The sequence below is a fragment of the Meles meles genome, chromosome 5, assembly GCF_922984935.1.
Source record: "Meles meles chromosome 5, mMelMel3.1 paternal haplotype, whole genome shotgun sequence".
In the NCBI taxonomy this organism is placed as follows: Eukaryota; Metazoa; Chordata; class Mammalia; order Carnivora; family Mustelidae; genus Meles; species Meles meles.
In genome coordinates this window covers 23,802,811-23,816,749 of record NC_060070.1, presented here as the reverse complement: position 1 = coordinate 23,816,749, position 13,939 = coordinate 23,802,811, and the positions used below count along the sequence as shown (strand labels likewise).

At 44.7% G+C, this 13,939-nt stretch overlaps 1 protein-coding gene across 1 annotated transcript in view; it reads left to right on the top strand.

Annotated features, from left to right (window-relative positions):
- ARMC2 (armadillo repeat containing 2) overlaps positions 1–13,939 on the top strand; it is a 110,862-nt gene that overhangs the window by 15,257 nt on the left and 81,666 nt on the right. The window contains exons 4-5 of the mRNA XM_046004179.1: positions 4,790–4,961; positions 13,583–13,790. Of these exons, the coding sequence (XP_045860135.1) occupies positions 13,615–13,790 (176 nt within the window). The 5' untranslated portion in view covers positions 4,790–4,961; positions 13,583–13,614. The remainder of the gene's footprint in view (positions 1–4,789; positions 4,962–13,582; positions 13,791–13,939) is intronic.

Sequence of the window (13,939 nt, the reverse complement as noted above, 5' to 3'; positions counted from 1 at the left end):
AGGGGTACAGGTTTGTAAATTGCCAGGTTTTTTCATCATTATTTCTGTCAAAACAATTCTTCCTGTGTTTCCTAAGCCTACAAAGTCTAGTTGGTTTAAGCCCCATATATTTTTATTAAACTTTTTACTGACATGCAGAAAAGACACAGATCATAAGAGTGCAGCTTCATAAATTAGCACAGACTCACCTCACTCTGTGATCAGCGTTCAAAAAGAAAAAAAATAGATCATTACCAGCACCCCAGAAACTGCCTCCCCAGGGCGACTACTGTCTTGATTTCTCACAGCATAGATTAGGAGTTTTTAAATTGTATTTATTTATTTAGAGATCGTGAGTGAGCAGGGGAGGAGCCTCCAGAGGGAGAGGGAGAAGCAGACTCCATGCTGAGTTCAGAGCCTGACAAGGCATTTGATCCCAGGACCCTGAGATCCTGACCTGAGGTGAAATTAAGAGTCAGAGGCTTAACCAACTGAGCCACCCAGGCGCCCCAAGCATAGATTAGTTTGAGCCTTTTTTTCCCCCACGCATTACAGGAACCAAGCTCCAAGTATTTGACAAGTTAAATAATACAATATGCTTTTAAAAGAAAGGGATTTGGAATTTCCTATATACCTTGGGGATAGGGGAAATCCAGGTTAAGAGAAAGCAGAATGAGAATGTCAAAGCAATGTTTTTCTCTGTCACTATTTCTGAATGGGAACGTTACAGTAGTGAGTCACATGCTGAGAGTGACAGAGGAGCCCAGTGCACACGTGGACAAAATCATCGTGATAGAGACGCACATACAATTGCCACATCCAAAAGTTATGTGCTGGTAGGAAAATTTTTTTTAACAGCTTTACTAAGGTGTAATTGATACACAATTGTATGACTCAGGGTTTCTAGAAAATAAGAACCGATAGATAGATAGACGCGTACATACATACAAACATACAGATACCTAGAGATTTATTTTGAAGGATTGCCTCACATGGTTGGGGGTGTTGAGAAGTCCCTCGGTCTGCTGGCTCCAAGCTGGAGGCCCAGGCTAGCCAGTGGTGTCATTCCAGTCCAGGCCTAAAGGCCTAAAAAGCTGTGGGGGACAAGGTAGCCAGTGGCCGGTGGCGTGAGCCCCCATCTGAATGTGAAGGCTCGAGAACCGGAAGCACCGGTGTCCAAGGGGAAAAGATGGATGTTCTGGCTGAAGCAGAGAAGGCAAAAATACCCTTTCTCACTTGCAAGAGTTTTTAATATTTGCTTTCTAACTTCCAAGAGGTCTTTGAGTGGGGGGGGGTGTGTGTGTTTTCTCTTGCTCTACAAATCAAATCCTAGCAAATTTCTGAGGTGGAATGTGCCAGACCCACCTTCCTGTAGAGTAGGGGGGACCCTGCCTTTCCGTCTGGTGATCCAGAGGGGCCGTGTCCAAAACTGTTCAAGGCCCGCCGTGCTTGGGTAAGAGTCAAGGCCAGGCAGATTCTTTACCTGTTCTAGGAATTTTGTCTCATTTGATTGGGTTGTTCTATGAGAACAGTCTCATTCTTCAACAGACGTTTTATCAGCAGGAACAATCCTACCATCTGACTTTCCCAGTGTCCGTGACTACACTCGAGTCACTGGAGTGTCATGGTATGCAAAACCAGGGAGGTGAGGTCCTCAGGGGAAAATTTCAACTTCCTTGCAATGTTCTCTGAGTTTGAAAATGAAGTGAATCTTCTAACAAGACAGTTTTTATGGTTTTGCTCCATAAAAGCCAGTTTGCTCCACAAAGGGAAAGAATGTGTTGTAGAAGCTGGCAGGATGGAAATTGATGGCCTGTTTAGTAGTTTTCCCTCAAAGAACTAAACATGCTTACATGTATTACTTTATATTTTTCGTTGTCGAGTGAGATACACGTTTAAATGGAATAAATAATTGTCGTTGAGGACAGGAGTCACATGGGACTAATTTTTCATTCTACAAACAATGACAGATTTTGCACTAGGAAAATAATGTCTTTTATCAAGGAGCAGCTAAGGGGTTTTAGCTTGCCATCCAGGGATAATGGAATTATTTTCTTTTGGGTAAAAATTAGCTTTGCACACGTTCCCTTTTTATAAGACCTTTTACTTTGTACCCAAAACATTTATAACAGGGCATCTGTAAAAGAAACCATTTACTTTATTCACTATTTGGCAGACTTTGCAATCTTTGTTTCAAGATTCAAGATACCTGCAGAGTACAGGTTTTCTGAGATAAGAAAATCTCACATCTACATTTAATACTGACATTATCCATTATATTTCATCTTTCATAACTACAACGAAAGCACTTATTTTCCTGTTTATACTCTTAACTTTTTTGTCACCATTAGCTTCGTGACCTAAGTCACATTCTTTTGAATGTTTTGCAACAAGTTAGGGAGACTCAAAAGTAAAGGGATTATCAAGTAAATATATGTAAATATATCAAGTAAATATAATTTATGCAGACAAGTGAGTGTTGTCTCCCTCAGAAGGGACCCCTCTGAATTCAAAATCTTTTCTACAGCAAGGTTGTGTCAGAGGCTAGGATCTTGGGGGTTTTTTACCCCCCCTCTTGGAGATTTTAGTTATTTATTTGAGAGAGGGGGAGCTTGAGCCGGGGGAAGGGGTGGAGGGAGAGTGGGAAGCAGACTCTCTGCTGAGCAAGGAGCCAGATGCTGGACTCCATCCCAGAATCCTGGAAACATAACCTGAACTGAAGGCAGAGGTTCAACTGACTGAGCCACCCAGGCGCCTCGAAGGGGCTTGGCTTTTGAGACTTAGAAGTAACTTGGAAGGAAATCTGGTAAATATAGTGTTGAGGGGAGCTAGCCTTTCTCGAGCCTCTGTAACTAACGCTGTACGTGTGTCAATGTCCCTGCTAGACGGGGCCGATCTCCATTTGAGAGCCGGGCAAGTTCAGAGAAGTAAATGGCTTGGCCACATTCACGTTCACATAACTAGGAAATGGATTACACTCCAGTTTGGTTTGATCTCAGGGTGATTTACTCTTCCCCTACATTAGACTGGTTATTTTATTTTCCCTTTTTCTGTGTTTAGAAAAAAATGTGTCTCTAAAGTCATGAAGCTAATTTTTTTCCTGCCTGGTTGATGGATTAATTCTGGATATACATGAACAAGAGGACACAAAAAATATTTTGAAAACTATTATCATTATTGAAGTAAACAACTTCTTGGAAGGAGAACTCTCATATGTTCTATGTTCTATTAATGTATATGAGAAAATGAGTGTTTGAAATTGAGTGTCATATACAATACATAACCTCACACATTTTTCCAGAGCATCTGGCTTCAGTTTCAATTAGAGTTCTAAAAAGTGTATTGATTCACCTATTAGAATGAGAGTAACTCCGTTCATATATTACATAAGTGACTTTAGGAACTTCAACTCAATTGTTTTGGACTAGAGAGCTAAAAGCACCTGCTCCCATAACCTTACTCTTTCATAAACAGATAATCATGTTAAAGTTGGAGGGAAGAAGGGTGGATCACTAAGCAACCCCAAAAGTGGGAGTTTAGGTCCCTGCAAGGTTCTGGCCCTGGGTTGGAGGCTACTGCCTTCTGGAAGTGAGACTACGGGGTGCTCTGGTGGCAAAGTGCCCAGTGTTTTGGTGCCGGTATTTTTAAAAGTCTTTGAGGAATTGGAATATTTGCCAGCAATGTTCCTTTTCTAAGGGTATCAGCATGGAATTCTTGAGATGTGGAAAATAAAACGTTTTTAAAAAGGTTTTACTTATTTGAGAGAGAGAAAGAGAGCACAAACAAGGTTGGGCGGCACAGGGAGAGGGAGAGGGAGAAGCAGATTCCCCGCTGAGCAGGGAGCCTGACGTGGGACTTGATCCCAGGACCCTGGGATCATGACCTGAGCTGAAGGCAGACACGCAACCAACTAAGCCACCCAGGTACCCCAAAACATTTTTAAAAGATTTTATTTATTCATTTGAGAGAATGAGAGAGAGCACGTGCACATGAGTGGATGAAGGGGCAGAGAGAGTGGGAGAGAGACAGGCAGCCTGAGCATGGAGTCCAACATAGGGCTTCACACAGGACTCCACGCGGGGCTCGATCCCAGGACTCTGGGATCAAGACCTGAGCTGAAGTCAGATGCTTAACCAACTGAGCCACCCAGGCGCCCCAAAAATAAAACATTTTTGTATTGTAAGTCCAAGACAGCTTCTTGTTCTTATGTTTTAGACTTTATAATCAAATTATTCAAGAATTTTTATATTCTTGAAAAAGTACTTTTGTAGAGTCCAAAATATGTAACGATAGTACTTGCATTCCACGTAGTTCTTGGTGTACATAGGTGCTCAGTAACTGCTTTCTGAGCCGGCAAGAACACAAAAATTTACAAAGCATTTTGATCATATTGTATCAAATGTTACAGTCTCATACAGATACCTGTTTCCTAGCATGGGTAAGTTGTTTTTTCAAACATGCTAAGCATGGTAATAGAGTATTTAAAATAATGTTTTTATATTTGACAAAAACTATATATGTATTATATGAAATATGTATATGACAAAAACTATATATAATATATAACATATATATAATGTGATATATGTATATATGTGTATGTATATATATACATATATGTATATATACATATCACATGTCACATTAAGTCAAATGGGCCAGGGAGGTGTAGAATTGGGTGGCCAAAACGAGGCCAAGCGAAGCAGTGAGCCCCGTGCTCAGCCAGAAGAGTGTCAACACCAGCGCCGGGGGGTGAGTCTGCTTTGAGACACGGAAATGCTCGCCAATCATTTGAAAAATCTCTTTCCAGAAACCGAAAGCTCCGGCATCTCCCACCACGGAGGAGGATCCTTACCTTGCCTTTCCCAAGCCCCCAGTGGACCCAGCGAAGATCAGAAGACTAAGCAGTGCCCGGGCTCGCTTATTCAGGGCGGCCTCCCAGGGGGCCCTGCTGCCCGACAGGACCCTGCCTCCTGCTGAGTGTAAGGCTGGGTCATCTCCTTTGAAATCTGGGGGGCGGGCATGTTTTTTTGAATGGACACATTCAAAAAAGCTATTTTTACATGACTTATTTTTCAAACCCTACAGGATTTTTACGTTAACAAACCCTTAGTGAATATTGTGCAAACCTGGTTAAGAAACAGGTTTCATATATTTTTCTGGGCATTTAAGAAGAATACCTAAATAGCCAGTTTTGTTTTGTTTTGTTTTAAAAAGTTACTTGGTAGGAAAAGAATATTAGGGTAAGTGTTTAATAACAAGGGGGTTCACCTGAGTGGGAAATAAATGATTTTTAAATCAGAGTTCAAACAGTTGTTAATTTCATTAGGCACATTTAAGATTCATACGATGTGCACTGAGCTGAGGTCTTTGAAAATAACTTTCCAATCCCATGTGACGATGAAAGCTGAAGTTGGATGGGGCTTTTCCAGTTCTTTTCCACAGAATGGCTAGTGGATTTCTAAACCTGGAAACAGAGAAGCTACAAACCTCAAGTTCTAAGGTGTGCCCCAACCTTTGAAATCACCCCTGCCAGAGTATACTAAGAGTTTTTCAAATTCTGCAGGAAATGACCCATTAGTGAGATGGCAACCAATTTAGTGGATCACCAGCATTTTAAAAAAATGAAGTAGAATAGAATGGAGAACATCAGGGCAAATCGCAGACAATAAGGTCAGTATTGCTTCAAGGAGACTTACTGTAATCGAGTACATGTGTACTCAGGGTCGCATTACGAATTTATTACATATTTACATTCAACTATATTGTGAATTTATTATTATCCATGTAGTCATAAAGTTGGAAAACCACTTTACCAGGGGCTGACCACACCGGCCCTCCTTCAGTCAGTAAGGCTTGAGGAAGAAGGCGAGGTTTACAGATGCAGAGAGGAGATTATGTGAAGAGGGATCCCAAAAGTTCCAAGTCACTGCGGGAGGATCCTACTTGCTTGACAGAAAAGTGTTTTCCTTTAATTAGTCACCAGTGTTTAAATGTAGAAGACCTCCTGGAAGAATCCAGATTTATGACCTCTTCTGGGAAACTAGAAGATCTCTCTGGCCACACTGGACCCCCGATCCAGGGAGCACCCACCCCTGAGAGCCCAGGGTTCAAGCTGCGGCTCCCCATGTCTCCCCAGCCTGCTTTCCTCATTTCCTTACCCCTCCGATCCCTCGTGATCCCTGACATCACCGACGAGTAGAATCAAGAAGGAAGGAAGAGACAAAGAGGCAAGACAGGGCATGCAGATCACGCCATAACGGTGCTGTCGCAGGATGTGTGATCAGGCAACTTGCTTTACCCCGGGTGTCCCAGTGTGTCTCTTTTCTGTCAGTCAATCAGATATTAACTGAGCCCCTTCTAAGGGCCAGGCAGCACCGTCGGCCCACAGGGTCCTGCCCTCAAACAGCTTGTGAGGTTTGATAGTAAGTAGGAAAACAAGGAAATAAGATAATTTGGGTTCGGATAAGGACTGTGAAGAAGATAAGTAAGATAATGGGCTGGAGAATGTCCATGGCAGGAGTACTTTGTGTGAGATCAGGTGGCACTAGAATGTGTCCTTGAGGAGGTGGCCCTGAGTTGAAATGTGGCCAATGAGAAGAAGGCGGCCATATTGAAAGCTGTGGACAACGAGCCCACGCTGAGGGGACCGCGAAGCTTGGAGACAGGAAGGAGGGTCACTTCGGTGGTGGAGGACCCATGGAGGCCAGTATGGTGAAGGCCAGTGTGGCTGGACGATGGTTTACCCTGGGGACATGGAGGGAGCTGAGGCCACCGCCCCAAAGGGCCAGGCAGGAGCAAATGGCCCGCACTCTATGCTGCTTGCCCTGAAAAGCCAGCGCAGGGTTTAAGGAAGGGACAGACCTCCTCTGACTTCGGTTTCTCAGCTCTAGCTGCGCTTAGAATCCCCTGAGGAGCTTTTCAAATGGGCCCTCCCTGGCAACCCAGTCAGACCCATGACAACAGAAGGGGTCCTTGCCATCATGAGGGGCCACAGGATCCAGATCCCAGGGTTGGGGGTGAGGTCAGACCTCGCTAGGAACTCCTTAGAAACAGGGGTGGCAGAGTTGGTGTGAGGGTAGTGTCGCTCACTAGATGTTTCGCTTCTGAGCCTGGTTGCTGCCTAGGCGTTTCGTGCATTTAACTCTTGGTAGCTCTCAGGTGAGTACCCTGCGGCTCACGGCGCTTTTCAGGCGTCTGTGTGGTGACTGAGGGATTGAGGCTTCCCCCACCATCCTCACTGTCTCTGCTTCCCTCGGGGCTTTGTGCCTTCCCTTCTGTGCCCCCGCTCCCTGGCTGTTGTCTGCACACCCACCGTGGCTGCCATGTCCCAGCACTGAGACGGTCCCCATGCCCCGCCCCCCACCCCCAAAGGGCCAGAAGCATGTCTTTGTTGCCATTCTTGTTGCCCTCTTCGCAGGTGCCCAGGGCTCCTCATCCCGGAGGTCGAGGTCAAAGTCGGGGGCAGCACTCAGGAAACAATGGCAGTAAAAAGTCATCGTCATTTTAAAAGCACAAATTGCCCCATTAAAACCACATACTCTAAGACTCCAGCCTCGCCACCACTGTCATTGGTGCAGGAGCCTCCTGGGCTTGGTATTGGAGTCTGTTGTCTAGCAAAGGTGCCTTTAGGTGGGGGACTGAGGCTCTCAAGGCAGCTGAGCGGGGAGACAGAGGGAGTGTGCCTGCCTTTGGCGTGAAGTCATTTGTAGCTGACTCTGGCACAGGCAGGGCGAGGGGTGTGGGGCAGGTTGGGAATTTCTGACTGAAGAAAATGAAGGGGGAAGGGACATGTGTGGCCGTCTCCGTAGGACCCGCGGTGTAATTGCTGTGCGTTCAGATGGGCCTCTTGGCTGGAGGCGGAAGTGTGACTAACACCACCCAGTTGCTCGAGCTGGACAGAGGCTACAGGGCAGTCTCCCCCTTCTCACCATCCCTGTCCTCTTGGCCTTCGCCAAGCCCTCGACAGGCTCCCTAAATGGGCTTCCGAAGCGTCTCCTGCCTCTGCACGTTCCTTTGCCACTGTTGCCGCATTGTGGTCAGTGCCCCTCGCCCTGTGCCTGGTCTCCTGGCGCCCCCATCTTGCTCCACCCCCCGCTCACTGAGGACCCTGCTCCCTTGGAGCAGCCAGAAGAGCCTGGAGAAACCAAGCTGCCAACTGCACATGGCTGTGAGCAACAACCTCATCCCTTCATCCCAGTGGACCGTGAAAAACGATTATTGTACACCATATGGGACAAGGAGGCAAGAGGCAAATAAAAATCAGATTGCATCATCCTCTCGCTGAAAACCCTTTGGAGGGCTCCCTGTGTCCGAAGGAGTGTTTGCCGAACTGAGTCCCAGCTTTCCCTTGGAAGAGGGGTCCACTGCTCAGATCGGTCTGCCTGCTTCCTCCCTCTTGTGGAGAGCCCCAGTGCACGTGGGCCTAGTTGAGGGTCAGTAAAGATCCCCATTTCATCTTAATTCAACCCAGCATTTTATTTATTCATTCATTCATTCATTTACTCATTTATTTATTTCCATGTAAATATTTACTATGCAGTGACCAAGGGTATGCAATGGTGGGCAATGTAGTCAGTATTTTTTTTTTATTTAATTTTATTTTTTCAGTGTTCCAAGATTCATTGTTTATGCACCACACCTAGTGCTCCATGCAATACGTGCCCTCCTTAACACCTACCACCAGGCTCACCCAACCCTCCATTCCCCTCCCCTTGAAAACCTTCATTTGTTTCTTAGAGTCCACAGTCTCATGGTTCGTCTCCCTCTCCTATTTCCTCCAATTCACTTTTCCTTTCCTTCTCCTAATGTCCTCTGTATTATTCCTTGTGCTCCACAAGTAAATGAAGCCATATAATAATTGACTCTCTCTGCTTGACTTATTTCACTCAGCATAATCTCCTCCAGTCTTGTCCATGTTGATACAAAAGTTGGGTATTCATCCTTTCTGATGGAGGCATACCATTCCATTGTATACATGGACCATATCTTCTTTATCCAGGAAAAATGACAGTCTTTTTAATAAATGGTGCTGGGAAAATTGGATAGCTATGTATAGAAGAATGAAACTCGACCATTCTCTTACACCATACACAAAGAGAAACTCGAAATGGATAAAAGAACTCAATGTGAAGCAGAAATCTATCAAAATCCTAGAGGAGAACATAAGCAGTAACCTCTTCGACATCAGCCACAGCAACTTCTTTCAAGACATGTCTCCAAAGGCAAAGGAAACAAAAGAGAAAATGAACTTTTGGGACTTCATCAAGATCAAAAGCTTCTGCACAGCAAAAGAAATAGTCAACAAAACAAAGAGGCAACCCACGGAATGGGAGAAGATATTCGCAAATGATAGTACAGACAAAAGGCTGATACCCAAGATCTATAAAGAACTCCTCAAACTCAACACGCAAAAAAAAGATAATCACGTCAAAAAATGGGCAGAAGACATGAAAAGACACTTCTCCAAAGAAGACCTACAAATGGCTAACAGACACATGAAAAAATGTTCACCATCATTAGCCATCAGGGAGATTGAAATCAAAACCACATTGAGATACCACCTTTCACCAGTTAGAATGGCCAAAATGAACAAGACAGTAAACAACAAGTGTTGGAGAGGATGTGGAGAAAGGGGAACCCTCTTACACTGCTGGTGGGAATGCAAGTTGGTGCAGCCACTTTGGAAAACAGGGTGAGGTTCCTCAAAAAGTTAAAAACAGAGCTTCCCTATGACCCTGCAATTGCACTACTGGGTATTTACCCCAAAGATACAGATGTAGTGAAAAGAAGGGCCATATGTACCCCAGTGTTCACAGCAGCAATGGCCACAGTCGCCAAACTGTGGAAAGAGCCAAGATACCCTTCAAACCTAGCATTTTACAAATGTACTTGACTGGGGAACCTGTGTTTTGAAGAATGCAGTTTGGGAAATACTAACCTAGCAGAAGAGCTGGCAAACTGTTTCTATAAAGGGCCAGAGAGTAAATATTTTAGACCAAATGGGCCACATAGTCTCTGTCCAACCTATTCAACTGTCCTACAACTCTGTTGTAGCAGGAAAGCAAGTTAGACCGATTGATGGGTCCCGAAACTTGAAGTTCTTCTCAGTTTCACATGTTTTAGAATAGTGTTCTCCTTTGAGTTCTTCCCAGCCATTGAAATATGTAAAAACCATTCTTAGCTTGCAGGCTACACAAAAACAAGGACAGGCTAGATTCAGTGGATGGTTTGCTGACTCCTGGCGGAGGGGATGAAGTCCCTACTCCTCAGCATGTACAGCTCTCTGGCGATCTGGCCCCAGACTAACATTCCAGGCCCTTCTCTTTACTCTCCTTTGCCTCCTGCCCACAGCCTGTGCACCAGCAGTATGGACCTCCTTGCAGTTCCCCGTACCTATCCTGCTACTTCAAGCCTCTTGCAAAATCTGCTCTATCATTTGCTAGACCCAGTGCAAAATGAGAATGCGGAGCTCTTTGTTCAAAAATTATTGAGAATTTCAAGATGGCGACAGCAAAGCATTCAACCAAGTGTAGGGCCCTTCTCAGTGTGGGACCCAGCTTGACTATACAGCTTGTATACACACAAAGCTAGCTCTGACTCCAGACTTTTGTTCCGTTTTCTCAAAACTCCTTTTGGCCTCCTGTTAATCTTTCAGAATACTTCTCAGGCTCTGCCTCCTCTATGAATCCTTCCCTGACCAGTTTCCAACCCTTCGGCACTCTCTTGTTCTCTCTACTGCCTGTACCTGGCCCCCGGCCACACTGTATGACATTTCTCTCCTTAACACATCTGCCTCTCTGTCTCCCCTATTAGACTCAGCAACTTCAGTAGGAAAAGAGGATTTCTTTTATTGGTAGCTTGAGAACCTAAAACGGGGACTGGTATATGGCCAGTGCCAAAGCAGTATCTGTGAAATGGAACTGTTTCTGCGTGGTAACACTGCTTGTTGTAGACTTTTGAAGTTTAACCCATGATCCATCACAAAATTAGTACAGTGTGCTACAGACGTTTACCAGGAACATAAAGGGCATTGTTACTCATGCTTAGTTTTATTGTGGACCTCCATCGGGGGAGTCAGAGGGAGCCCAGGGCAGCTCCTCACTGCGGCAATAACTGACAAGCTCCCTCAAGTAGACTTTGAAGTCAGAGGGGCTGCAGCAACTCCGCCCCTGGGTATGGGTATGCTTGCCCCCTACAGCAGCAACTCCGCATGGCTGGGCCTCCCTGCTTCTCCCCCCACCGTTAGACCTCTAGCCCCCAGAACAGCACCCAACACAGGGCAGCGAGTATCTAATAACTATTCATGGAGTAAATGAATGAAGGAAACCAATGCTAAAATGTAGGAATAGGCTAAAACTGCATTACTTAAGACAAAATCTGGGTTTTGTAATTCAGTAGTGACGGTATTTAAGGCAGCGTGGTGCCACGGAGAGAGCCCTGGACCAGAAGTTGGGATTCTTTGGTTTCCTTAGTAATACTGACAATAACTTTTTGTTTGTAATAAATCACTTTACTAGGCCATATCATTTAATTCTTAGCACATCCCTAAGAGGTGGGAACCACTGAGGAAGGTGAGAGAAAAGTTGAGTGACTGCCCGCTTCACTTAGCCAGAACTTGACCCTAAATCTGATGAAATGCAAAGCCCATGCTCTTTGAGCTGTACAGTCCCGGCCCCCCCTGAACTTGCTCTGTGAACTTAGACTGGTCACGTAACATTCAGGTTTTCAGTTTTCTCATTTGAAAAATTAAGTTTAGACTAGCCGATCTTGAGGTTTCCTTTTAGCTTTAAAACTCATTGTTTTGAAAGCAGGGAGCTTAGTTGGAGTAGACTAAGTGGTTTTGTTGGTTTTTATTGGTTTGTTCAAGCACAAAAAAGGAAACTTTGAGTTGCTCTGGAGAAGCTTGCAAAGCAGTATTTTCTATATGAACCTCATCCCTACATTCCCCTTTGAAAAAAAAAATTTTTAAAGATTTTATTTATGCATTTGAGAGAGAGAGAGAGAGAGAGAGAGAGAACAAGCGGAGGGAGGGGCAGAGGCAGAAAGAGAAGCAGGCTCTGCTGAGCGGGGAGCCCTATGTGGGTCTCGATCCCAGGACCCCAGGATCATGACCTGAACTGAAGGCAGATGCATAACTGACTGTGCCACCCAGGCACCCCTGAAAAAAAACATTTTATCAGAGACTCAAGTGTGCTAGCAGCATCACAAATGAGCTATTCCCAATGGCCACTGGCTGATAAAGAAAGAGTGTTGTATCATAGGTCTAAGAATCTGTAGTCATACACACAATAGATGTTTAGTTTAGAGACTGGACTTCTGTTTGCAACTCTTACCATCTTAGTCCTCTTTAGAAAGCCTTAGAAGCCAGGGCACCTGGGTGGCTCAGTGGGTTAAACTGCCTTCGGCTCAGGTCATGATCCCAGCGTCCTGGGATCGAGCCCCGCATCGGGCTCTCTGCTCAGTGGAGAGCCTGCTTCCCTTCCTCTCTCTCTCTGCCTGCTTGTGATCTCTGTCTGTCAGATAAATAAATGAAATCTTTAAAAAAAAAAAAAAGAAAGAAAGAAAGAAAGAAAGCCTTAGAAGCCAATGCCTTCCTCTTCCTACCACCTGGCAGTGGTGTCTAGGTCCTTCCTGATCTGGGTGCTGTTCCTCTGATCAGCTCTCTTCCTCTTCTCCCTCACATACTCCACTCCTGTTGTGTCTTGAGCATGCCAGGTGCACTCCTGCCTTAAGAGTGCCCTTCCCTCTGCAGGGAATTCTGTCCATTGTCAGCCAGTGGCTAGATGCCTCTCCTCCATTGCTTACCATGTCCATGCTCTTCAAAACTGCTGTCTACCCCCATCCCCAATCCTCTTTAATTTTCTTCATTTTTCTACTTTTGCTTTACTTCCATAGTACTTATTATCTTATATCTTGGACCTCATTTATTATGGTATATTAATATTATCTGTTTATGCCTATTAGGATGTAAGCCTACAAGTCAGGGATCTTTGTTTCATCACTGATACCTCCCCAGTGTCTAGACCAGTGTCTGCCATCCGGGAGTCACTCAGCACTTTTTCTTTTTTTAAGATTTTATTTATTTATTTTAGAGAGAGGGAGGGAGAGAGAGAGAGAGACGATCCCAAGCAGGCTCTACACCCAGCGTGGGACCCTCGATGTGGGGCTTGAGCTCATGACCCGTGACCTGAGCCGAAAGCAAGAGTCAGACACTTAACCGACTGAGTCACCAGATGCTGTAGCACTCAATATTTTTTGAATGAAAAGTTGTTAACATGATCAAATTCAGGAAAAGGAGTCATTGTTCTGGGATGCAGAAGTATTTCTGTGGGCTGGGTTAGTCATAAACTTCCATTCAAGTGCATGTCCTCTGGTAGACTCTGAGAGAGCAGAGAGAAGATCCCATTCATTTTAATGAATCGATGCTGCCAAGCCTGAAGGAGTGGGGAGGTCTTGCAGATTTTGGCAACACAATTCCAGACTAGGTTATAAGTAATATAAAAAATTTGAAATTGTATAAATTCTTAGATTGAAAAAAATATTGAAAGAGTGACTCAGAAAATCAGAAATACTCTGACCAAACATCTCCTTGACTTTACAGCAAAGAAGACGGTGGAACCCGAGAAAACAGTTATGATGGGGGACCCTGCGGTGAAAATACATGGGATTTATTTAACAGAATCAAGAGCTGTCGGCCGCTTAAAGAGTCACCCACTTCAGCTAACTTATGACGGAGGCTTCAGTGAAATCAAGAAGCAAGAAATGTTCAGAGGGACAACCACCTTGCCATCTCATCTCAGAAGTGGAGGGTCAGTATTCTTGTGATTCAGTTTTCTGCTTAGGATAAACTGTGTCATATACTAGTTTGTTTCCTAATCTTATGTAGATGATTGGTTTGCATTTTCCCTCTTATACAAACGCATTTTTAAGTTAACGACGCAGGAATAGGAAAGATTTT